The sequence below is a fragment of the Lepidochelys kempii genome, chromosome 1 (genome assembly GCF_965140265.1).
Source record: "Lepidochelys kempii isolate rLepKem1 chromosome 1, rLepKem1.hap2, whole genome shotgun sequence".
Taxonomy (NCBI): Eukaryota; Metazoa; Chordata; order Testudines; family Cheloniidae; genus Lepidochelys; species Lepidochelys kempii.
Window position 1 is genome coordinate 345,678,652 of NC_133256.1, and position 23,056 is coordinate 345,701,707.

A 23,056-nucleotide genomic window follows, 5' to 3' on the forward strand; every position below is an offset into this window, starting at 1 on the left:
TCCAGTATTACGTGTATGAATTTTCCAGTGACACTGTTGTTGAACGCCCTAGACAGATCTGTCCCTATGTAATAATAGCCTTTCAGTACACTGAACCTAAAATAATGTCAACATTAAATCATAAAAGAATGTAAGCAACTTTACATTATTATACAACATTCAGTCATGTGCCGCTTTTCCTTGACCATTTTTAAGCATTCTTCTTTTCTCCCTCCCTCCCCCGCCCTTTTTTCTCTAGAATTGAACTTGAAAATAAAGGTAAGAGAGCCTCTTGTTGGTTTGATATGTGGTATTTAAATGTAGCTTTATTGGCACTGTTTTCATTTACGCATAACAATTATTTTTCTAATTTTATTTTTAGTATATTATTGCCCGTGGAGAGGGCAGCTTTCTATCCAGGGGCACCTATTGTGTGATATAGCCCTTAGGTCCCCATATAGTGCTGTGATTCCAGCACTACTGTAAGTATAAGTATTTTTTCCCTTTTTCTGTATGCTTGGGTAGCCGCAGAGTGAAATGGAAAAAACCACAATTTGAGGCTTTATTGATACTGATGCTGGGAATCACAGATGTATCCTTTGGCACCTTAGCTAGAAAGGCAGTTTCCAGCTTCAAGCAGATCTAAAAGCTAAAGGCTCAGTCATAAGCTCAGCTGCACCCCTGATTAGTGGGGTAAGGAGCCCCCTTACTCCCTTACATCGGCTTAGGGTGACCAGACGTCCTGATATTATTGGAATCATCCCAATATTAGGGGCTTTGTTTTATTTTGGCAACTATAAACCCCCACCCCAAAAAAGTGTCCTGATTTTTCACACTTGCTATCCGGTCACCCTACATGGGCTACCCTTATCTCTTTGAACTTTCACAGGGGGTGTGTTAGGGGAGGCCAGCCACTAGCATTTCTGAGCTCCCGCTCCTCCTCCTTCCTTCCCAGGCACAGAGGTAGCAGTGGCTGCTCTTGCCCCTCCCTTCCCCTCCCCTGGCTCTTCTGCCCCCTCCCCCACCCCCATGCTGCCAGATGAGCTGGCACCGAGAGGAAAGTGAGCTGCACCAAGAAAGGGCATATTTTCCTTGTGCTACATGAGGTGTCTAGTGCTGAGTATTGAGTCTAATACATTATTCCCAGTTTTTCCTTTTCTTTTTTCTATGGCAAATAGACTTTGTTATTATACTAATAAAGTCAAACTGCTGAACTGTAGCTTGGGGAAATGGTGAATAAGATATTAAAGTAAGTGTTTAAAATATTTAGTCAGAATTAGATAACAGTGAAGAATTTAACAAGTTAAAGGGTTTGTAGTCTGTTTGGTGCTAGGGATTTGTTAGTCACTCATTTTCTTCTGATCATGCTTTCCTCCCAGGTTTGCTGTGGTTTTTATAAAATTTCACAGGGAGTGTGTGTTGGCATCGAAGCTAAAAACATATTTATAAAAAGTTTTAAAGTGGGAGAGAGTAGAATATATTGTCTTCTGCTTTACGTAGGTTCTTAGCAAGTAGTGTCAGACAGGAAGGATACTGGTTATAACTCTTCAGGTCAAAAGCTGTTTTCTTCAACATATGCCCCCTGACTTTCAGTAACATGCCACTGTTTAAGTAGAGACCACTTGATGCTGGGTCAGTAGAGACCACTTGATGCTGGTCTAGGCCAAAGTCTGGTACAGAATACACAATGCCACCTTTCTGTTGCTGCAGTAGGTATCCACGTGGCTTTGTATCCTAACCATTTCTACCTCATGCGGGACCATGCTTTTATTTTTGAGACATCTGATTGGACACTTCACTATTAGGTGGCATCACCTATATCTATGATTGATAATTCTTTCTGATGTCTGCTTTGGTCTGTGGTGACTATTACCCATTTGGCGTCATTGTGAAGCTAGTCAAAGAAGCCATAAATTGGTATTATTTTTAAGAAGTAATTTTTGGGAAGACTATTCTATTTTGTCAACTGAAACTAATTAAGTCTGTTAGGTCCACTTCAGAATCCTTTCTCTGGAAGCCTGTAATCAGTATGAGAGAGACAAAGTGGGTGATGTAATATTATTTTATTGGACCAGCTTCTGTTGGTGAAAGAGAGAGAAGTCGGTCCAGTAAACGATACTACCTCATCCACCTTGTCTCTCTCGAATCCTGGGACCAGTACAGCTACAACGCTGCAAACAATAAGCCACATGTCAGAGCTCTGCTCAGTGGAATGAGAAGTTGTCCGCTTTTCAATAGTATAATAACCTTAGATTCATCATTTGAGTTAGAACTATACCTTGACCACTTTTGCTCTTCTTTTGATAGGCCAGCCAAACTGGAAATGAAATACATCATAGGCGTGTCTGATTTGAAAAAAAAGCTGCCGGAAGCTGCATTTGGAAAAAGTAATTACACTGAAAATGAAGGTATGTGTGAAATCACTCACAGTATGAATGAGTATTTATTTCATAATTTTTCATATGTGGCTTGTTTGCTTTTAAAGCAGCCCTTTTTATAAGGTGACAGAGGGTAGCGCAAGATACTTTTGCTGTTGCCTATCCACACTCGGAGCCTGAATCTGCACGGTGTTGGGTATCCTCATCTATCATTGATCTCGGGGTACTTTACATCCTGCCTGATCAAACCCATAGTCACTCACTCCTAAGCCAGCAGGAGGCATTCAGCAGCCAATGTGTAGGCCTCATGGCGCTATCTAGCAACCTTTGATAAGCCCAAAGAACAGTCTGCAGGGAGCAGCATCCAGCTGTCTACTAGAGGGAGAGCTATTGTAACTTTGAGTGTCTGTGAGTGGGAGAAATTAAATGGGAAGATCCACAGGGCTCTGGGAGAGGCTCGGAAGATACCATTTGAAGTCAAGTGTGAGAAATTCTCATATCAGAGCAAATTTAGGGAGGGGAGAGAAAAGAGATTTACTAAGTTAGTAATTTTATACTGCCCTTGTCACTGTGGTATAAAGTATTCACATAGGGATTTCTTCTTTTCTCTCTCCCTCTGCCCTAGTCAATGGGGTGGGTGGAGGGAGAACAAATATGAAGAAGAAATGTGTTCCTGTTTTCAAGTTTGGGTCTGTCAGTTTATATTTCTTTTGGCATGGGATTTTGACCATTAGGATATGGTTTATGGACTCTTACAACCAATTTTTACCATGCCGAATGATGGATTTAAACATTAATTTGTAACGGAGAATTCTGCTATTGACCTCAGTAGCTGTTAGATAGGGCCCAGTGTCTGTGTTCCACTACACCGCCTGTAGAATCCAGGATATAAAATAGGTGGTGTGGATAGCATTCATGAGCATTTTATGACAACTTGTTGTATTTTATATTGCATGGTACATTCCTCTGGACAACGCCGCAAAGCTCTGCAAAATCAGTGAAAATACATTAAGTTGCTTTTGTCTGCTGCAGTGTTTCAGCTGTGAACTTCCTCTTAAACTGGTGATAGCAGTAGATCAGTGGTTCCCAAACTTGTTCTGCCACTTGTGCAGGGAAAGCCCCGGGCGGGCTGGGCCGGTTTGTTTACCTGCCACGTCCGCAGGTTCGGCCGATCGTGGCTCCCAGTGGCCGCGGTTCGCTGCTGCAGGCCCATGGGAGCTGCTGGAAGCGGCGGCCAGTACGTCCCTCGGCCCACACCGCTTCCAGCAGCTCCCATGGGCCTGGAGCAGCAAACCACAGCCACTGGGAGTCGCGATCGGCCGAACCTGCAGATGCAGCAGGTAAACAAACCGCCCGGCCTGCCAGGGGCTTTCCCTGCATAAGTGGCGGAACAAGTTTGGGAACCATTGCAGTAGATTGTTCCTGTGATGTGAATTCATGCAACTGTTTAGAAAATCTCTGCAGTATTTACTCTTTTAAAACCCAGGATTTTCATTCTCTGAAAACTAATCATGCTGGTCTAATCATGCTGGTCAAAAACATTTTTGGTTTTTTTTTCTGTTTTGTATGTCAGAGGTTCATTTAAGTCAGTTATTTAAATATAAAGTGCTCTTTGTTTTCTTCCCAGTCTGTTATCAAGATATTTACTTCAGTTTGTATGAAGTGGAAATTTCAAATAAAGACCAACATAAAATGGATCCATTATTAGAAAACCTAAAGGAAAAGGAGTTGGTAAGAATTATTTTAAGTGATTGTAGTCCAGGGAAAAATGGTCATATTTAATTTTTATGTGAAGATTCTTAGCCTTTAAAAGGGGTGTACAGGCCTTTTCCTAAATAATGCAAATTGGCATCTGAGTTACTTAACTTTGAAAAGTGGCATGTTGTATATTTTTAGGTGGGGGACTGTAATTTATGGAGTGTTGACAGAAGATCACAGGGTACAAGTTTGTGACCTGATTTCGAGCATGAATTAAACACAGCACTGAATACAATGCATTTTTCAAGGCCTTTGAGTCTTCCTTTATGTCTTGCCAAGATGGGTTGGGTTTTTTTACTATTGCACACTAAATCATATAGTTAAAGGGCTCTTAGTGCATTATATCTGTTAAGCTGGTGGAGACTGATTGCTGCAGTGCATGCAGAATGACCAGTTACTGAGCAAAGGATACCAGGTGCCCCACTCTCAGAGTTCTCCTTTATGGCTGATAAGGAGCCCCAATCCAACCAGATATTTGGCAGCTGTCCCCTAGAAGCTTCATAGGCTTCCTGAGTTCTGAAATTGTGGACGCTATGCTGTGATCTGAAAAAGAATTTCTCCTCCTGACTCAGAGCTAGGGGGCCAAACCCTCACCTGATGTAAACTGGCAAGGTTCTGTTGACTTCAGGTATGGTATGCTGATGTATACCAGCTGAGGACTGGCCCAAGGTCTGCAGCCTTCTACAGCTTCTCATTGTTCAGAAAGGCTGAAGAGGTTGATGGCTGGATTTCGATCTTGTGTGACATGGGCAGAATCAGTGCTTAATTTGTGCCAGGGCTTGCCTCAGGGCTGAGCCCTGGCACCTCTGGGCTTGCTGCGTGAGTTTTGAATGTAAAAAAATTGCTTGAGCCCCGGCACCTCTTTCATTATAAATTAAGCACTGGTGGAATGGAATCTCAGAGGAGCCTATGAAGTCAAGGTTTCACAGTGGTGGTGAATGGGAATTGGGAATTGAGTGCAAATAAGAACATTTCATAGTTGTATTTAAAGTATCAAAAAATAGTCAAATTAGGCTGAAAAGCCTCTTCTGTGTTTCAAGGAGGAGGCAGCAAGCATTGCCCCATTCTGTTTTGTGGCTTTTTATTATATTATTATTATTTACCATTTATTTATGTTAGTTAATTGCTGGTAATTTTACTTCATTGGCACCTAATTGAAAGTGAAACTAAAATTACTAGCATCATAGTTTCACTTTCAATTGTGTGTGCCTACATACATAGTCTTCTTGCAGTCTAAAAATGAAAGTGATATTGGGGTAAGTTGTGCGGCTTGAAATCAAACTGCACCTATTTTGTTCAGGATAAATTTTTGAACTGTATTTTAAACTCTGATGTTTAATTAGCGTTTGGCTCTCCTCATCCTTCCTGCTTGCAGCCTTCATACTGATAAGAAATGTCATTGTTTTATTTATTTGGATGCGCATTGTAATAACTTTGTGATGAACTTGGCTTTTATTCTTTTCACGTACTGGTTCAAAACAACTATAAAATGTTTTAACATTTATTTGTTTAAATATTAAATAGTGAAAATATTTAATGTTTCTAAATTACTGTATTTTCACTGTGAATGTGTGTTTTGTTTTTTTTACTTTTCCCATTTTATATTGCTGATATTCATAAGTCAAACACATGTAACATTTTATTTTCACTTTAGTTTGGTGATGTGGGTGTAAATGTTTATTGTATGCTGGTAGGATACTGGAGTTTTATTTTGCTCGTGCTCTTGGATTTATTTGGACAAATTTTCTTAGTTTTGCGTGTGTATCTGTATATAATTATTAAGAAATAAGGGGGGAGTGGATAATTTGCGGGATTGATAATAGACTATATGGAACATTTCATCTATGGGTCACTAGCTCAAATTGGTACAGGCTGGTACTGACTGAAACGTTTTTACCATCTGACTGTGGTTCATTGACCTCATATATAAGAAATGAGTGAGTTGATCATGCTGGTCTATTTCTTAGAGAACAGTTACATTAGAAAATCATCCCAGCTGGCACTCTTGTTGATGGTCTCAGCACAGGCCGAGAGGTCTAGAGGCTGAACTGCTGCCTTATCTCTAGAGGTTTCGCTGCTAAGATTTTGTTGAGACACATTGGTGAGAAAACCTGCAGTGCTGGTGACTATGCTGTGTGTCTTTAGTGAGTAATGAATTTGCTTTAAAGGAAAAGAAAAAACTCACTATAGTTTCATATGCACTTATTCTAGGCAATCATCAAATATTTACAAGATCAAGGATTTCTTATTTTACTTACATCCTCTGCGTTAACAGGTGACAAAGGTAAGAATTTACTAAGGTCTAAATAAATATTTCACATTGTATGCCTTTTTTTAAATTGTAGAACCCTCTCTTTTTTATAAATAAACTGCATTTTCTTTTCTTTTTTTTTTACAGGTTTTGACCTAGATGAGCCCATCAGTCTCCAAGCGTTGTTTTTATTCACTTCCTCTAGATCAGTATGTTTGACAGGTAGGGTGTTCTGTTTGCATCTATTATGTGTGTGAAAATATTGAACTGGTATAAAACACAGCATTTGTATTTTGATTACATGATTCCCTTTAGGCCTCTTGGTCAGCAGATTTTAAAACTCTAATACTGATGGAATTATAAACAGTGGTTTACCTATTATAAATCTTTGAATGATATTTTCAGTAAGAACTAGAAGTTAAGTGTAGGAGCTTTGTTGAGTAAAGCACTACTTACGTTCACTGCTGTTTGTGGTCTCTAAGATTTGCCTCTGTTTTATGTAAAAAAAAATTGAATGAATGGAAAATGAAGGTTGCAAATTTAAACATACAAATCTCGAAATATAATACAATTTCAACTTCAGTGTTATAGTCACATAACATTTTATATCTGTATATTAATTTTATACCATGCCTTATAGAGGGTGATGGTATTAATGTGTAAAGTTTATTTATTTAATCATGTGAAAAAATGGTTATTCACTTTTTACTGCCCTGCCTGCAGACTTTTCACTAATTCACCTCAGCAGGGAATACTTCTAATATTGCAAACCTCTGAACAGTACAAGGCAAGCAGCAAATGGGGGGGCACATTACCCCACATCACTCACAGACACACGCACACACACCCCGTATCATCTCTGGTGGATCATAAGATACTGGACTATAGATCTGTGTAATCCCAGTGAACAGTAAAGCTATTTAAAGTCATGTGTTTAAACATGTATTATAACTTTTCTTTTCCTCCTGAGACCTGTAGAATTCATCGCAGAGTAACGAAGGGTACGTCTACAGAGCAAAAAAAGACTCTGGCTCTCAGGACTCCTTCTGCGGGGCTAAAAATAGCCAGGTAGATGCTTGGGCTAGATCCCAGGCTGCAAGACCCTCCCCTGTCCCTGGGTTCCAGAGCCCGGACTCCAGCCCAGGGCCAAGCATTTAAGCTGCTATTTTTAGCATTGCAGTGTGAGCCCAAGTCAGGTGACCCAGGCTCTCAGACTTGCTGCCATAGGCTTTTTTCTTGCTGTGAGGATGTACTGTAATGCAACTAACTAGACTGTACAGGTGGAAGGATACAAAAAATTGTAGCACTCAAAATGTTACAATTCTAAAATAGTTTCTGAAACAACTTTTCATTTTAAACATATGAAATATAATACGTGATGCTGGTAGAAAAGTTGTATTTGCTTCTCCTTTTAAATGACCTGTGTAACTTTTGGCTTTGTTTTTGGTGATTCATCCTAAACTCAAGCCAGTAAAACATTACATCAACACACACTATCATGTATTTTATTCTGTTCTTGTTTTAGTGATTACTGTGCTGACAATGTGCTTCGGTGCCGTACAGCACACAAATAAAAACAAACCAGGCCTTAAAGAGCTCACGATTTAGAAAGCAGACAGGATCCAATTGGAAATCCAGAGGTGGGGGGAGTTTAGCTTGTATTCATAATTTGAACTAAGCTATAAACTCTCTTCCTTCAGGCAGCTGTGGCAGAAATAGGCTTTTAAACGTAATTTGGATGAAAAGATGACCGTAGCTTGGCACACTGCTTTGGGAATGGCATTCCATGCTTGGGGTGGGAGGAGACATAAGGAGACTAATGTGAGAGAAGGAAATCACAGAAAATGGCAGAGCAAGAAGGGGAAAATGTGATAGCAGACAAGATCCAAGATGTAGGCTGGGATAGAGTTATGGATAGCTTTGAAGATGAATGTGAGAATTTTAAACTTGATGTGTCTCCAAAGGGAAGCTACTGGAGGGGATTCAGAACGCGGGGTGAGATGGTCAGTCTGTGAAGGAAGATAATTTTGATGGCCACATTTTGGACAGACTGGAATGGGTATGATGTGGGTGTCACTGAGGCCAGAGGGGAGGATTTTGCTGTAGTCAAGGCAGGAAATTATTGGAGCCCAGCGCTGCCCAGGTGAATGGGACAGAAAGGACAGAGCTTTGATGTGTTGTGGAGAATGAAGTGGCAGGTTTGAGCACAGTGTGGATGTGGGAAGGAGTTTGCCATTACTTCCTGGTTCCAAGCCAGGAAAAGAGGGAAGAGGAGAGGATAATGTATAGTAATTAGTACTTAGTAATTAGTGAAGATGGCAAGATGGAAAAGGGAGGGCAAAGGGAGAGGAGAAGAGAGGTGGCGCTGAATTTACTCAGTTGCTGTTTTTCACTTTAGAATTCTAAGAATTAATAGTCATGCCAACTCTGCACATACAGCGACAGGGGCTAAATTAGCTGTTACCCTTCAAGAAAGACATCTTGGAGTCATTGTGGATAATTCTCTGAAAACAGCCACTCTATGGGCAGCCACAGTCAAAACAGCGAACAGAATGTTGGGAATCATTAAGAAAGGGAGAGATAATAAGATGGAAAATATCATGTTGCCTCTCTATAAATCTATGGTACGCCCACCTCTTGAATACTGCATGCAGATGTGGTCGCCCCATGTCAAAAAAGATATATTGGAATTGGAAAAGGTGCAGAGAAGGGCAACAAAAATGGTTAGGGGTATCAAATGGTTTCCATATCAGGAGAGATTAATAAGACTAGGACATTTTCAGCTTGGAAAAGAGATGACTAAGGGGGGATATGATTGAGGTCTATAAAATCATGACTGGTGTGGAGAAAGTAAATAAGGAAGTGTTACTTACTCCTTCTCATAACACAAGAACTAGGAGTCACCCAATGAAATTAATAGGCAGCTGGTTTAAAACAAACAAAAGGAAGTATTTCTTCCCCCAATGCACAGTCAACCCATGGAATTCTTTGCCAGAGGATGTCGTGAAGGCCAAGACTATAACAGAGTTCAAAAAAGAACTAGATAAGTTCATGGAGGATAGGTCCATCAATGGCTGTTAGCCAGGATTGGCAGGGATGGTGTTTCTAGTCTCCCAGAAGCTGGGAATGGGTGACCGAGGATGGATCACTTGATGATTCCCTGTTCTGTTCATTCCTTTTGGGGAACCTGGTATTCACCACTGTCGGTAGACAGGATACTGGGCTAGATGGACCTTTGGTCTGACCCAGTATGGCCATTCTTATGCTGTTGGAGATTTGAAGCTTTGAAAATTAAGTGTCTGTTGTGAGCCTACCTTAGGGTATATCTCAGAGGTGGGCAAACTGTGGCCCGTGGGACCCTCCTGCCCGGCCCCTGAGCTCCTGGTCCGGGAGACTAGCCCCCAGCCCCTCCCCCTCAGCCTCAGCTCACTGTGCCGCCGGCACAATGCTCTGTCTGTCCTGGCGCTCTGGTGCCCCAGCACCGGTGCTCCAGGCAGCGCAGTAAAGGGGCAGGAGAGTTTGGGGAGGGTGGTCAGGGGCGGGGGTGTGGATGGGGGTCGGGGCGGTCAGAGGGCGGGGAACAGGGGTCCCCAGGGGGCAGTCTGGAAGGAGGGGGAGGTTGGATGGGGCGGCGGGGGGCAGGGGTTCCAGGGGCAGTCAGGGGACAGGGAGAAGGGGTGCTTGGATGGGGCAGGGGTCCCAGGGTGGCAGTCAGGAATGAGAGGAGGGGTTGGATGGAGTGGCGGGGGGCAGTCAGGGGACAGGGAGCAGGGGGGGTGGATGGGGCAGGAGTCCTGGGGGGACTGTCAGGGAACAGGGCGGGTTGGATGGGGCAGGAGTCCGGGGGAGGGGGTGAGAAGCAGGGGGGGTTGGATGGGGGGCGGGGGCCGGGCCACGCCTGGCTGTTTGGGGAAGCACAGCCTCCCCTAAGCAGCTCTCTGTACAATTTCGGAAACCCAGTGCAGCCCTCAGGCCAAAAAGTTTGCCCACCCGTGGTATATCTGCACAACATTTGGCAGCAAGCCTCCCACCCCTGGTCAACAGACTTGGGCTCGCAGGGCTGGTGCTCTAAAAATAGCTGTGTAAACAGCACTTTGAAGTTTCAGCTCAGGTTGGAGCCTGGGCTCTGAAGCCCACCCGATGTGAAGAGTGTAGGATACGTGTAATACGATGGGGGTTGCTCAACCCAGTGAACAGATGAGCTGCTGCATTCTTGAACAAGCAACGGGCAGCGGAGCAGCACTGCTGGGAGCCTTGCTAGGAGTGACATATGTCAATCAAGTCTTGGGCTCACCAGGGCTTGTGTTGCAATTGTGAGATTGCAGTAGGCTAAATAATGAAGCAGGTTGCACAAATTGGGCATCTGGCGAAACCCAGCAAGCCATGTCTCACATTGGTTATTCATGAAATGGGTGGTTGAAAAGCATCTGACTCTACCTTCAAAGAATTCCCTCAAACAGCAGGGACATCTAACAAATGGAGATCCGTACCTTCAGCAAGTCGGCTGTTTCCCTAATGTTCATAGAATCATAGAATATCAGGGTTGGAAGGGACCCCTGAAGGTCATCTAGTCCAACCCCCTGCTCGAAGCAGGACCAATTCCCAGTTAAATCATCCCAGCCAGGGCTTTGTCAAGCCTGACCTTAAAAACCTCTAAGGAAGGAGATTCTACCACCTCCCTAGGTAATGCATTCCAGTGTTTCACCACCCTCATAGTGAAAAAGTTTTTCCTAATATCCAATCTAAACCTCCCCCACTGCAACTTGAGACCATTACTCCTCATTCTGTCATCTGCTACCATTGAGAACAGTCTAGAGCCATCCTCTTTGGAACCCCCTTTCAGGTAGTTGAAAGCAGCTATCAAATCCCCCCTCATTCTTCTCTTCTGCAGGCTAAACAATCCCAGCTCCCTCAGCCTCTCCTCATAACTCATGTGTTCCAGTCCCCTAATCATTTTTGTTGCCCTTCGCTGGACTCTCTCCAATTTATCCACATCCTTCTTGTAGTGTGGGGCCCAAAACTGGACACAGTACTCCAGATGAGGCCTCACCAATGTCAAATAGAGGGGAACGATCACGTCCCTCGATCTGCTCGCTATGCCCCTACTTATACATCCCAAAATGCCATTGGCCTTCTTGGCAACAAGGGCACACTGCTGACTCGTATCCAGCTTCTCGTCCACTGTCACCCCTAGGTCCTTTTCCGCAGAACTGCTGCCTAGCCATTCGGTCCCTAGTCTGTTGAAGACAATGGGTGGTAAAATTCTGGCCGCATTGAAGTCAATGGTAAAACTCCCAGTGGGTGAAATCCTGACCCCATTAAAGGCAATGTGTCCAGCTGAGAGTAGCATTCTGGCATTATTTATTTGTATTACCTTAGCACCTCCTGTTTATACCCTCTTTTCCCTATTCTGCACAACGTACTATACGTCTTTTGTTTAGTAGAACTGTAGTTTCCAAGCCAATTACTTTCTCCAGCGGTCGGCATAGTAAAGATGCAAATACGATTGAAGGTAGCATCTAAACAGGGAGATAAACAGCACACGCCAACCCCAGTTACCTGAATTTTGAGGTATCTCAAATTTTAAATTGGTATGGAACCAAAAATTCATTTATTCAAAACTGTTTATCCCAGCATTTCAGATTTCCTTGGAAATTCAGATAGCTGAACTTGATCTGTGTACGATATGTAATGTTACACTTTTCTCTAAAGCCTCTGTAATAACTTGCACAACGGGGCAAGCTAATGAAAGAGAATTAGCTTAGAATTTCTTTCTTGACTCTGAGGGGTCTAGTCTATGTTTGTTATCCATGTGGAACTCTCCTTATCTTTAGCAGGAGTTAAAAGCATCCATGAAAGTGAGGAGACTGTTTTTGGGATAACTTTTTGTGGGTTTTTCAGACCTTTAACGTTACTTTAGCTTTGATATGTTTGTGTGTTTGCGTGATCATATTGTTATATTATTGAAGTACTATTTTTTTCCCCCCCCAGTAAAAAAACAGGAATTGAACTGTGAAAACAAACTCAACGAGATCTCTTTAAAAGTAACCTCTGTTTTGCCTGGCCTTCACTATGCCATACAGGAAGCGACAGCATGTCCACCTGAGGCGGGACTCCATTCCAGCATTTTGGTGAAGCGGTACTTCCAGAAATTTGCAAAACTTGCTAAAAATTCACTTGCAGCTTCTGGCACAAATGACAATTTGCCCCTTTCTTGTGATCCATCACCAAATAAGTCTGAAAGTGTTTGTCCTTCTGAAAAATGCCCGAAACAGTCATTTTCCCAATTGCAGTCTTACCTTTCTGACCCCGGCAGCTATTCTTTGGAAATGTCCGTGGCCTTAGACTGTTTGGCGGGCAATCCTCAGTCCCTGTGCGGCATTTCTTACAGAACCTGTGAGGCTGACTTGGCTTTCGTTTTGCCACCGGACTCTGTGCTTCCTGACATAGCAGCAGAGATCAGAGTTGAAACTGAAAAACCTAAGAATATTCCAGAATTGAACCAGTTCCAGGAAGATACCAAGGTGGAAATGAACCCAGCAGGTAATCTGAAGATGCAGCAGAATAAGAGGAAATCCAACAGAGCCATTGTGAGCAGCACAAAGAAGAAATGGGCCCCTTTGAAAATTCTTTCTGTGGTGGACAGCAACAGAAAAGGGACCAAAAAGAAAAGGATGAATGTTTCTTTTCCTTTTCCCAAAAAACAAGGACTCACAACAAATTCTAATGAACCCACACTTAAATTAGCAAATTTGCAGTTTCCACATAAAAGGAAAAGAGGTAAGCACCATATAAACCAACTCGCTCAAAAAAACTCATCGTATATATAATCCATGTCTGAAGTTTAAAACTCGATCACAATTGTCTTACCTTGTTTGTGTGTTGATATACTTAAGGAACACCACTCAATTCCTGCCTTGGGTGAGAATGTTAACAATAATAATAAACAGGTTTCCAATATCTCGGGCAGGTAGATCAGTTGCGGAGTCATCACTTGTTGCTAGTTGATTGAAAGACTTCCTTTCATGGTTTTCCTTCTGGCTTCCTTACAGGGGACTCTCCTCACTATGACCCAGATGACACTAGGTGAAAAAACATGGTGTTAAGCTTGCAGCTAAAATGCCTTGGGCATGCAAAGCTGTTGTCGTATATGTCCACACACAGCAGTCGTTCCAGACATTTTAGAAGTGTGTGTTTGTATCAGTAGCTGCAACATCAGGAGCTGGTCTTTAGTTCAGGTTAGGCTGAATTTGTGGAGTCTACAATGGTTTCTCCTCCATGTGGATTGGAAACTATGAGTATGGCTGCACCTGTTCAACCAACATGCCAAACTCCATCCTGCACTGCGCTGCCTTCCATTTGGAAATTACCCAAAAGCTTCTGCTCCTGGCTACAGTTCTGAGCAATATGAGACAAGGGCTCAGAAGCCACTTGGAATGCTAAATAAATACATCTAGGCTTTACATCTAGATGTGCCAAGCAAGAGGAGTACAGTAACTTGTCAAACGAGTTCACACTGATCAAGTGTTGATTCTTGGACAGTGAAAGTGTTGAGAAATAGTGCACTAATATAAGCTTGTGTGTTGAAGCTTAAATTTTAATAAGCACTTGCTGGTTACTTTCAGTCATATACCCCTCTTTCTAAAATCAAATATTTTAAACCAGTTGTCATCTGGACTGTGTTGTCACCAGTGCTTACTTGTCAGCAGTAACTCGTACATTCCTATGTCTATTGAAACTAGTGTTTCTTTTTAAAGTTTTTTTTTTAACTAACCCCCCTTTAAAAAGACCTTTTTTCATCCAAGGTGCTGAGGTACTATCTGCAGAATTTGTACACAGAACACAATCTGAGCCTACAACTAAAGGAACGTCTTCGCCTGAAGATACTAGCTTGGCTGCCAAGAAACCAAGGAAACTTAAGCAACCAGATGCAAAAAATGATCAGATTTCTGAGCAAGTTGCAAAGCAAACAAAAAGTAAGACCATAAAAACCAAACCTAAAGGGAGCTGTAAGCCTAAAGCCATACAACAATTGGAACCTGGTAAGAATGTTGTTCTTTGTGTAACTTTTCATCTAAAATATTAGGGATATCATGAATATCCAATTTGATTTGTAAATTGTTCCAGCCTCTTTGAGACACTTCCTAATCACTCAGATAGTAAGCTTGGAAAATGTGCAGTTCTCTGATCATTCAAACTGCTCTTTTCACATCTGAGAATGGCTCATGCTTTTAAACTGCTTTAAGGCAAATTGTGTAACGTGTCTTATAAGCCCAATTTATATTTGGCATCTGACCAGGTTTTTAGCTTATTATACTGTAAATCCAGTGCTTTTAAAAATAGTGAAATTGCCACAACTCAAAAGAATAAACTAGAGAGAGTTTCAAAAGCAGTGTGGAAAGCCTGTTTATACAGTATGTGCAAATGTTGGCTTGCAAAGACTCTCTGTCTACAACTGAGAACTAGTATTAAAGTGCCAGAATAAACGATGGAACAGGAAAGCCCTTACATTTTTTAAACTCAGCATGTTTTACAACATCCTTCTCTAGATCTCTCTGTCTCCAGTCTTTCTTTCTCTCTGGCCCCTTTGCCAACTGGAGAGAAGGTTTTGGAGAGTAATCTCACTCCCTGGACTCAAATTATGAATCGTTATTCTTTTACTACAGACCATAAAAAATAAGCAGTGCTGTCTGTGGTGTATACTTCATTCAGCGTTTGTTAGATTAGCACTCGTCTCCCATCTGTGCACTGGCTGTGGCCGAGGTGAGGTGGAATCTCAAAGTTGAGCACCAAGCCCCTCCATTGTCTTGTTTATGCCCTCAGAGGGCACGTCCTGTTTTGGTTTGGTTACACACGTACGTAGATGTATAATATTTTAGGGAAAGAAACTGGGAGCAGAGTCCCAGCATGTGCCAAAAAAGGGAAAATTTTTAGGAAGAAGAAAAACACAACTTAAATGCCTTGCTACAGAGCCAGAGTTTAGCCCTCAGGACACTATACAGAGCGTATCTTTTCAGGGCTTTGCATGAAGAGTGGGAAGGGATATTTTTGTACTGTTTTTTATTATGAGTCTACTTTATGTAATGTTATATAATTTTTGTATTGTTTTTATATGCACATGCCCAGAGACATGGTGGTGGGTGCATTTTAAACATTGGATAAATAAATAAATATTCCTGACGCTCTGGAGTTTTGTGTCACTCGATGACTTCCAGGAGGCACCATAATCGTGCCTGGATCTGTATAAAGTGCACAGTCTTTGAGATGCATGTATCTGTATTATGCACTTGGAAGAACTGATTATGCACTACTTGGAAGCATGCATCAGTGGGGTTCATTTCCTCTTTTTAAAGACTTCAGAAACTATGTGGAGAACTAAAAGCAAACCACTGTTCATGCAACATGAAGATTGCAAATTAAAATGAAAAAAGAGAGGAAATGTAAAAGTAAGGTTAAAGAGCAGTTACACTGTATATATGTAGTATTTTTCCTTACTGGCTGTATTGTTTAAATGTATACTTGAATATATTCAGTATGTGCAGTGTGTTCAAGTTAAGATTCTATTACACCGTAAACTCTCAGCCTCTCTCTGTACAGCTCCTTGCACAACAAAGCGAATCCTAAAATGCTACTGTAACAACAATAGCAAAATTAACTTTTGTATTTCTTGAACTTTATTTTAAATTTGCAAATTTACCATCTTTTTACTTGCAAACTGGGTATATTTGAGGTGGAAATAATTGAGAAGTAATAAATGCCATGATGCCATTTGGACCGTCACTTTTAAGAGCAGAACTCTACTTTAAGTATTTCTCATGATAGAAATATGTGGTTCAGTATTTATTATCTGATTTTGTTTTTCTTATGCAGTAAAGAAAGAGACTTTGTCACTGTCATCAAATGAAGTTCCATCAGAAAGTCAAGGGACAGTCAGTGGCGTAAATGAGACTTACACACACAGTGTTACTGCTCAAGATGTCAACCTGACTCTGAAAGGAAGTAACTGTGAATCACATGGGTTGAATTTGTTGGCTGATCTAGCTCTGAGCTCTTGCATTCCTCCACTTGATCATAAAGATAGTAGAGCTGCCTCTCCTTATGACCTGTCAAAAGAGCGACGCTCTCTTCGGAAAAGGAAGCCTTCGCGAATTGCTTCAGATCATGAATACCACAGGGTGGATAAACATCTAAAGGGAGGATCCTCTTCTAGCCAAACAGAGAATCAGAAACTTTCTTCTCCTGCAAAATCTGATTTAAGAAAAGACTTAGCTGCTATCCCAAGAGATAAAAGCCCAGTAATTTCCAGCAAGAAGAACTGCACAAGCCCTAACTCTGCCAAAGCCCGGCCATTGCTTTCCAAGGAGGTGCTAGATACTTCAGATGTGAACAAGCATTCTTCTATTGCCTCTGAGCACTCTTATGCCTCACAGATATCAGAACATTCTAAAAAAAACGCCCTCCCAAAAGGAGCACAGGGCCCTGCTGCCTTCAGAAATGGAGCTAAAAGTGCTAAATCGGGTCCTCTAGTTGGGAAAGTTCTGCCTTTCCGGCATCAGCAGAACAATACTCATGCGCAGAAGCCATTTGACGACTTGGTGGTAAAACGCAGAAGAGGTGCCCTTTCTTCCAGGTTGAAGGAAGACTTCTCCAAGTCTCACACAGTGAAGAGCTGTGATGGATCTGTTAAGGTGACATGTCAATGGGAAGCTGAATACCTCTTCAATTTAGATAGCAAATACACCAACAATTCTTTAGAGAAAACTGTAATTCGTGCTCTGCATGGGTAAGTGGCTCAGTGGTGGGTAAATTATAGATATTTCTTGCCCTATCTTCTCTACAGTACTTCTGGAGCACTGTTGAAAAAGGGGTTTCTTTGGCCTGGTCTACGCTACAGAGGTAGGTTGACAAAAGGCAGCTTATGTCGACCTAACTATGTCAGTGTCTACGCTACAGCCTTGCTCCTGCCAATGTAAGGGCCCTACTACACCAATATAATAACTAGGGCTGTCGATTAATTGCAGTTAACTCACGCGATTAACTCAATAATATTAATCGCGATTTAAAAAATTAATCGCAATTAATCGCAGTTTTAATTGCACTGTTAAACAATAGAATATCAATTGAAATTTATTAACTGGTTTTGGGTGTTTTTCTATATTTTCAAATATATTGATTTAAATTACAACACAGAATACAAATTGTACAGTGCTCACTTTATATTATTATTTTTATTATGAATATTTGCACTGTAAAAATGATAAACAAAAGAAATAGTATTTTCAGTTCATCTCATACACGTACCATAATGCAATCTCTTTATCGAGAAAGTGCAACTTACAAATGTAGATTTTTTTTTTTGCTACATAACTGCACTCAAAAACAAAACAATGTAAAACTTTAGAGCCTACAAGTCCACTCAGTCCTACTTCTTGTTCAGCCAATCGCTAAGACAAACAAGTTTGTTCACATTTTTGGGATATAATGCTGCCCGCTTCTTATTTACGATGTTACCTGAAAGTGAGAACAGGTGTTCGCATGGCACTTTTGTAGCTGGCATTGCAAAGTATTTAGGTGCCAGATATGCTAAACATTCGTATGCCCCTTCATGCTTCGGCTACCATTCCAGGGGACATGCTTCCATGCTGACGACGCTCGTTAAAAAAATGTGTTAATTAAATTTTGACAGAACTCCTTGTGGGAGAATAGTATGTCTCCTGCTCTGTTTTACGCGCTTTCTGACATGTATTTCTGCCTTGGATGATGACCCAGCACATGTTGTTCATTTTAAGAACACTTTCACTGCAGATTTCACAAAACGCAAAGAAGGTACCAATGTGAGATTTCAAAAGAGAGCTACAGCACTGAACCCAAGGTTTAAGAATATGACGTGCCTTCCAAAATCTGAGAGGGACAAGGTGTGGGGCATGCTTTCAGAAGTCTTAAAAGAGCAACACTTGGATGCAGAAACTACAGAACCTGAACCATCAAAAAAGAAAATCAACCTTCTGCTGGTGGCATCTGACTCAGATGATGAAAATGAACATGCATTTGTCTGCACTGCTTTGGACCGTTATTGAGCAGAACCCCTCATCAGCCTGGAAGCGTGTCCTCTGGAAAGGTAGTTGAAGATGAAGGGACATCTTTAGTGCATCTGGCATGTAAATATCTTGCAACGCCGGCTACAACAGTGCCATGAGAACACCTGTTCTCACTTTCAGGTGACAGTGTAAACAAGAAGCGGGCAGTATTATCTCCTGCAAATGTAAACAAATTTGTTTGTGTGAATGACTGGCTGAACAAGAAGTAGGACTGAGTGGACTTGTAGGCTCTAAAGTTTTACATTTTGTTTTATTTTTGAATGCAGTTTTTTGTGTACATAATTCTACATTTGTAAGTTCAACTTCCATGATAAAGAGATTGCACTACAGTACTTGTATGAGGTGAATTGAAAAATACTATTTCTTTTGTTTTTTACAGCACAAATATTGGTAATAAAAAATAAAGTGAGCACTGTACACTTTGTATTCTGTGTTATAATTGAAAACAATATATTTGAAAATGTAGAAAACATCCAAAATATTTAAATAAATGGTATTCTATTATTGTTGAACAGTGCGATTAATCATGATTAAGTTTTTTAATTGCTTGACAGCCCTAATAATAACTCCACCTCTACGAGAGGCTTTGGGCTTATGTCAGTGTACTTAGGGCGAGGCAGTGTCCTGTAGACACTGCATTCCTTACACTGGCTGCTGGCTATCTTGTAAATTTCATGGCTCTGATGGGGCTGTGAAATTGACAAGAAAGCCAGTTCCCCGAGGGGGGGCTGCTGGTAGGTCTCCGCTCCAAGCCAGGCTGCTACCCAGGCTCCTGGCCCGGGCTGCCACCCGGGCTCCCCACAGGGAGCACGGCAGCCAACCAGACTCTGGGCAGATTCCCCCCTGCTCCTGGCTGGTGTCCCCATCCAGTGAATTGCAAATCCAAAACTGTAGCCACTGATTTATGGCTACAAATTTCACCCTTTTTCAGACAAGGAAAAACAAAAACAAACAACCGCCTAGTTTATAATTTAGACCTCTGCTAAGAGCTCCCTGCATTTGAGACTTCTGAATCCATTAAGCTGATGTGAATTAGTTTTGCACAACTAGCTAGAGAAATTAAGTTTATTTGTTTTTCCCTCCAGGCCCTGGGACCCTGGTATGCCCGATGATGTGGAAGAAATGAAGCTTATACTTCACATGTGGGTAGCTCTGTTTTATAGCAAACCAAACAAATTCCTAAGCAGTACAAGGAAGGTGGTAGAACACAGTAACCCTGAAAAATATGTATCCATAAACAGTAGTCTGGATGCTTTTGAATTAAGTGATGACTGTGAAGGCGCTTTTAATCTAGAAAAGTGCCCTGCAGACTCTCAATCTGAGGCCAATCAGACTTCCAGCACTACTCTGGAATTAAGTGATGACTGTGAAGGAGCTTTCGGCTTGGAAAAATGTCCTGCAGATTCTCAGTCTGAGGTCAATCAAGTTTCCAGCACTGTCCATAGCACAGTATCCTATTCCTCTGAGCAATTGCTTTCTTGTGATGAACCATCATCCACGAGTTGTATAAAGACCTTTTCAAACAATGACTGCAGTGATCCTAGCAGCCCACCTTTGAAAGATGGACCACAAGAGGTGATTATTGATGGATGCGTAGATATTGTCCATGCATTCAATAAGGTAAGATCGTGGATTTCAGTTGCTATAGTTATGTAAGAAATACAACACAGGGAAGACATAGGGAGTGTTTGTAACAAACACCTGCCTCAAAGACCCATACTAAGTAATGTAAAAAGGGGGCACAAGAGGGCCTTGTTTCCCACTCCAGTGACACTTGCTCCTTCTGCTGGGTTCATAACTACCAGTGTGCATGGGAGCTGGAAGGAGCTGTATCCATCCCTGTTAGGGGAATGTTGCCACAACAGTGACTCTCTTGATGGAGAAGAAGGTAACAGAATGGGGAGGAATGTGAGGAGTCCTGAAGGCTCTGACCATGCCCTGCAGGTGGGAGCTAATCATAGGGTAGATGCCACTGATTAGTAACCCCTCAGTTGCCAGCAAAAAGTTGCCATTGTCCAGCAGTTGCTAATAAGTGGCAGGCAGGTTTGTACAGCAGCAGGCAGGGAAGGAAGCATAGGGATGTGCCTTCCCTGGCTGCAGCCCTGCAAACCTGCTTACAGGCAGGGCAGCAGCAAGGAGGGGAGCTGCAGGCTGGATGCTGGGGCTTTCCTCGGAGAGCAGGGGTGATAGGAGCCTGTACCCTACCTATCCTGTATTCTTCAGCATTCAGGGCCCAGCCCTTCCCAGCGCTTCGTGCAGTCCCCCCAGCAGGATGCAGCCTGGAGAGTGCAAGGAGAGATACTCTGGTATCCAGGCTGCACCCTCCACTCTTCCCCTTACTACTGCCCTGCCCACTGTTTCCCCTCCCAGCCTGCAGCCCTGCCCAGGGCCCCTTACCTCCAGTGTGGTCCCTGCGTGCCAGCAGGTTTGCCGGGTTGCAGCCCACAAGGAAGTGCTGTGACAGGCTAAGCAGCAGCTGCAGGCAGGTTTGCTTGGGGGGGAGGGGCGACCAGGGCAGGCACGTTCCAGAACTTCCTTCCCTGGCTGCAGCTGCACAAGCCTGCCTGCAGTGGGGCCATTCTTAAGCTCCTTTTTTTTTTAAAAAAAAATATCCAATATCCAATATTTGCCAATATCCAAACTCCCTTATCATTGATGTTCATGGGATGGGCATGGTTCCCAGCAATATGTTGCCATTAAGCAGAAGTTGCTAATGCCAGGATTCGATTAAGTGGAATCCGCTGGACTTAGCACCTGACAGACAGTTGAGTCCCACGTTCAGGCTTCAGTGTCTCTTAGAGCGTCTCCTGACATCACAGACACCTAGGCAGAGGCTGGGAGCGTGTTCGCCCCTATTTTCATTGCTAAGACCCTAATAAAGTTGTTATTGCACACGAAGCACTGTGGACCCTGATGAACTCATGCTCTGGCTGACAAATGAGGAAGGAACTGATTGGCAGAAGGGGTGTTGGTGATGTTTTTGTACCCTTTTAAGTCTATAGATGCTGATTTCAGGATCATAAATCATCCTTTTAAAAAAAAATAAAATAAAAAGCTTTACAGTGCCTCTTTTAAGCTGACCAGCGTTTCAGTCATTCATTCATTCGTTGCTGAAACAAAATGGTGAGTGGCTTGAGACTTTCCTACTTGAGAGGCACCCTATCTCCCCATGGGATGCAGCCACATTCTGCTCAGCCAAGGGGTTTGAAATGGAGTCCCCTTCTGTTTATAAGTACTCTGGCCAGACATTCTCCATTCATGAAGGTCCTTTGTGTTTGGAATTCACTCACCCTCAGTCCAAAATAGCCAGAATTTGTTGGCCTTTATGGCCCACCACAAAGGCTGTCTGTTTGCAGGGGTATTTTGGGCTGGGGAGTGGGGGTGGGGAGGGTGGTTTAACTGTTGAGGTTGGGATAGCTTGTTATGTTTGGGGTTTTTTTTCTCTATAGGGTGTGTGTCATGGGGTATGGCTGCCCTATAATGTCCCCTACTGGCCGAGCATGGCACTCCCAGCCTCAGTTTCCTTCCCCAGGGTTGGTATCCTCGGCCTTCCAGACACCAGTCTGTGCTGGAGATGTGGCTTAGCCCTCTGGGCAAGTCACTAATAAACATAACCTGTTCTGTGGTAGCAAAAGTCCAAACTACAAAGGTCCAAACAAACCAAAGGATTCTTATGCCTTCCAGGGCTTCTCTTCAGCCCACCCTCTGGGCCCTGTTCCCAACCCGTTTCTGGGCCACCTTTTGATAGCCTTTTCGGCTTTGGGATAGAGCACTCAGCCCCTAGACTGGGTCTCCTGGAGCATCTTGAACAAATTGCAAGACTATAGAGTGGGATCCCGTTTTGCATTTTAAAGGATGTGCCAAAGGTTTTTAACATACGTTTAGTATTGTACTGTAAATTTAGAAGTACTTTGGGAGGAACCCAAGGGCTTGTCTACATGGTGGGATAATGTGTTCTATGGGGGTGTGATTTCTACAGCTCACGAACGTCTTGCACAGTAATTGGTCCATACATACCCTGCTGAGTCTACATAATACTACTTTTGTCCACTTGGGCTTGTTTACATGGTAAGGTAATAGGCTCTCCAGGGGAGTGATTTCTAAAGCACGAACATGTTGCATATTAACTGGTCCATGTAGACCCTGCTGGTGTGCTTTAACATAGTGCTGTTTGAAACAGTACTGCATTAAAGTGCACCAGCAGGGTCTACCCAGACCAATTAATGTACACACATTAGTGTGCTTTAGAAATCACTCCCCTGGAGAGCCCACTAGCCCACCAGGTGAACAAGCCCCATGTGGACAAAAGTCAGCTTTTACAGCCAAATTCAGCCCTCAGATTAGTGTGAACAGTGTCTGTTGATTTCACTATTTCTTGTACTACAGTAGCACCCAGCGGCCATAATTGGGATCATTGGGAAACCATTATGTTAGGTGTTGTACAAATGTAAGAGGCAGTTCCAGGCTCCAAAGAACTTACAATCTAATTCAAGACAAGACGCAATAAGCGAGAGTAAAGTTGGAAAGCGTGAGGTCTGATTAGCTCTGTTTCAGAGTAGCAGCCGTGTTAGTCTGTATTGGCAAAAAGAAAA

At 42.6% G+C, this 23,056-nt stretch overlaps 1 protein-coding gene and 1 long non-coding RNA gene across 8 annotated transcripts in view; one reads left to right on the forward strand and one right to left on the reverse strand.

The window, feature by feature from the left end:
* TASOR2 (transcription activation suppressor family member 2) overlaps positions 1 to 23,056 on the forward strand; it is a 98,254-nt gene that overhangs the window by 50,105 nt on the left and 25,093 nt on the right. For all 7 annotated transcript variants that reach the window (XM_073328882.1, XM_073328884.1, XM_073328880.1 and 4 more), the window contains exons 7-17: positions 6 to 130; positions 239 to 258; positions 362 to 461; positions 2,287 to 2,387; positions 3,985 to 4,088; positions 6,327 to 6,399; positions 6,514 to 6,588; positions 12,358 to 13,146; positions 14,172 to 14,408; positions 16,237 to 17,149; positions 19,550 to 20,084. In XM_073328882.1, the coding sequence (XP_073184983.1) occupies positions 6 to 130; positions 239 to 258; positions 362 to 461; positions 2,287 to 2,387; positions 3,985 to 4,088; positions 6,327 to 6,399; positions 6,514 to 6,588; positions 12,358 to 13,146; positions 14,172 to 14,408; positions 16,237 to 17,149; positions 19,550 to 20,084 (3,072 nt within the window). The remainder of the gene's footprint in view (positions 1 to 5; positions 131 to 238; positions 259 to 361; positions 462 to 2,286; positions 2,388 to 3,984; positions 4,089 to 6,326; positions 6,400 to 6,513; positions 6,589 to 12,357; positions 13,147 to 14,171; positions 14,409 to 16,236; positions 17,150 to 19,549; positions 20,085 to 23,056) is intronic.
* The window catches only part of LOC140905474 (uncharacterized), a 54,328-nt gene that overhangs the window by 18,811 nt on the left and 12,461 nt on the right, over positions 1 to 23,056 (reverse strand). The window contains exon 2 of the long non-coding RNA XR_012156861.1: positions 13,237 to 13,448. This is a non-coding gene — a long non-coding RNA (uncharacterized lncRNA). The remainder of the gene's footprint in view (positions 1 to 13,236; positions 13,449 to 23,056) is intronic.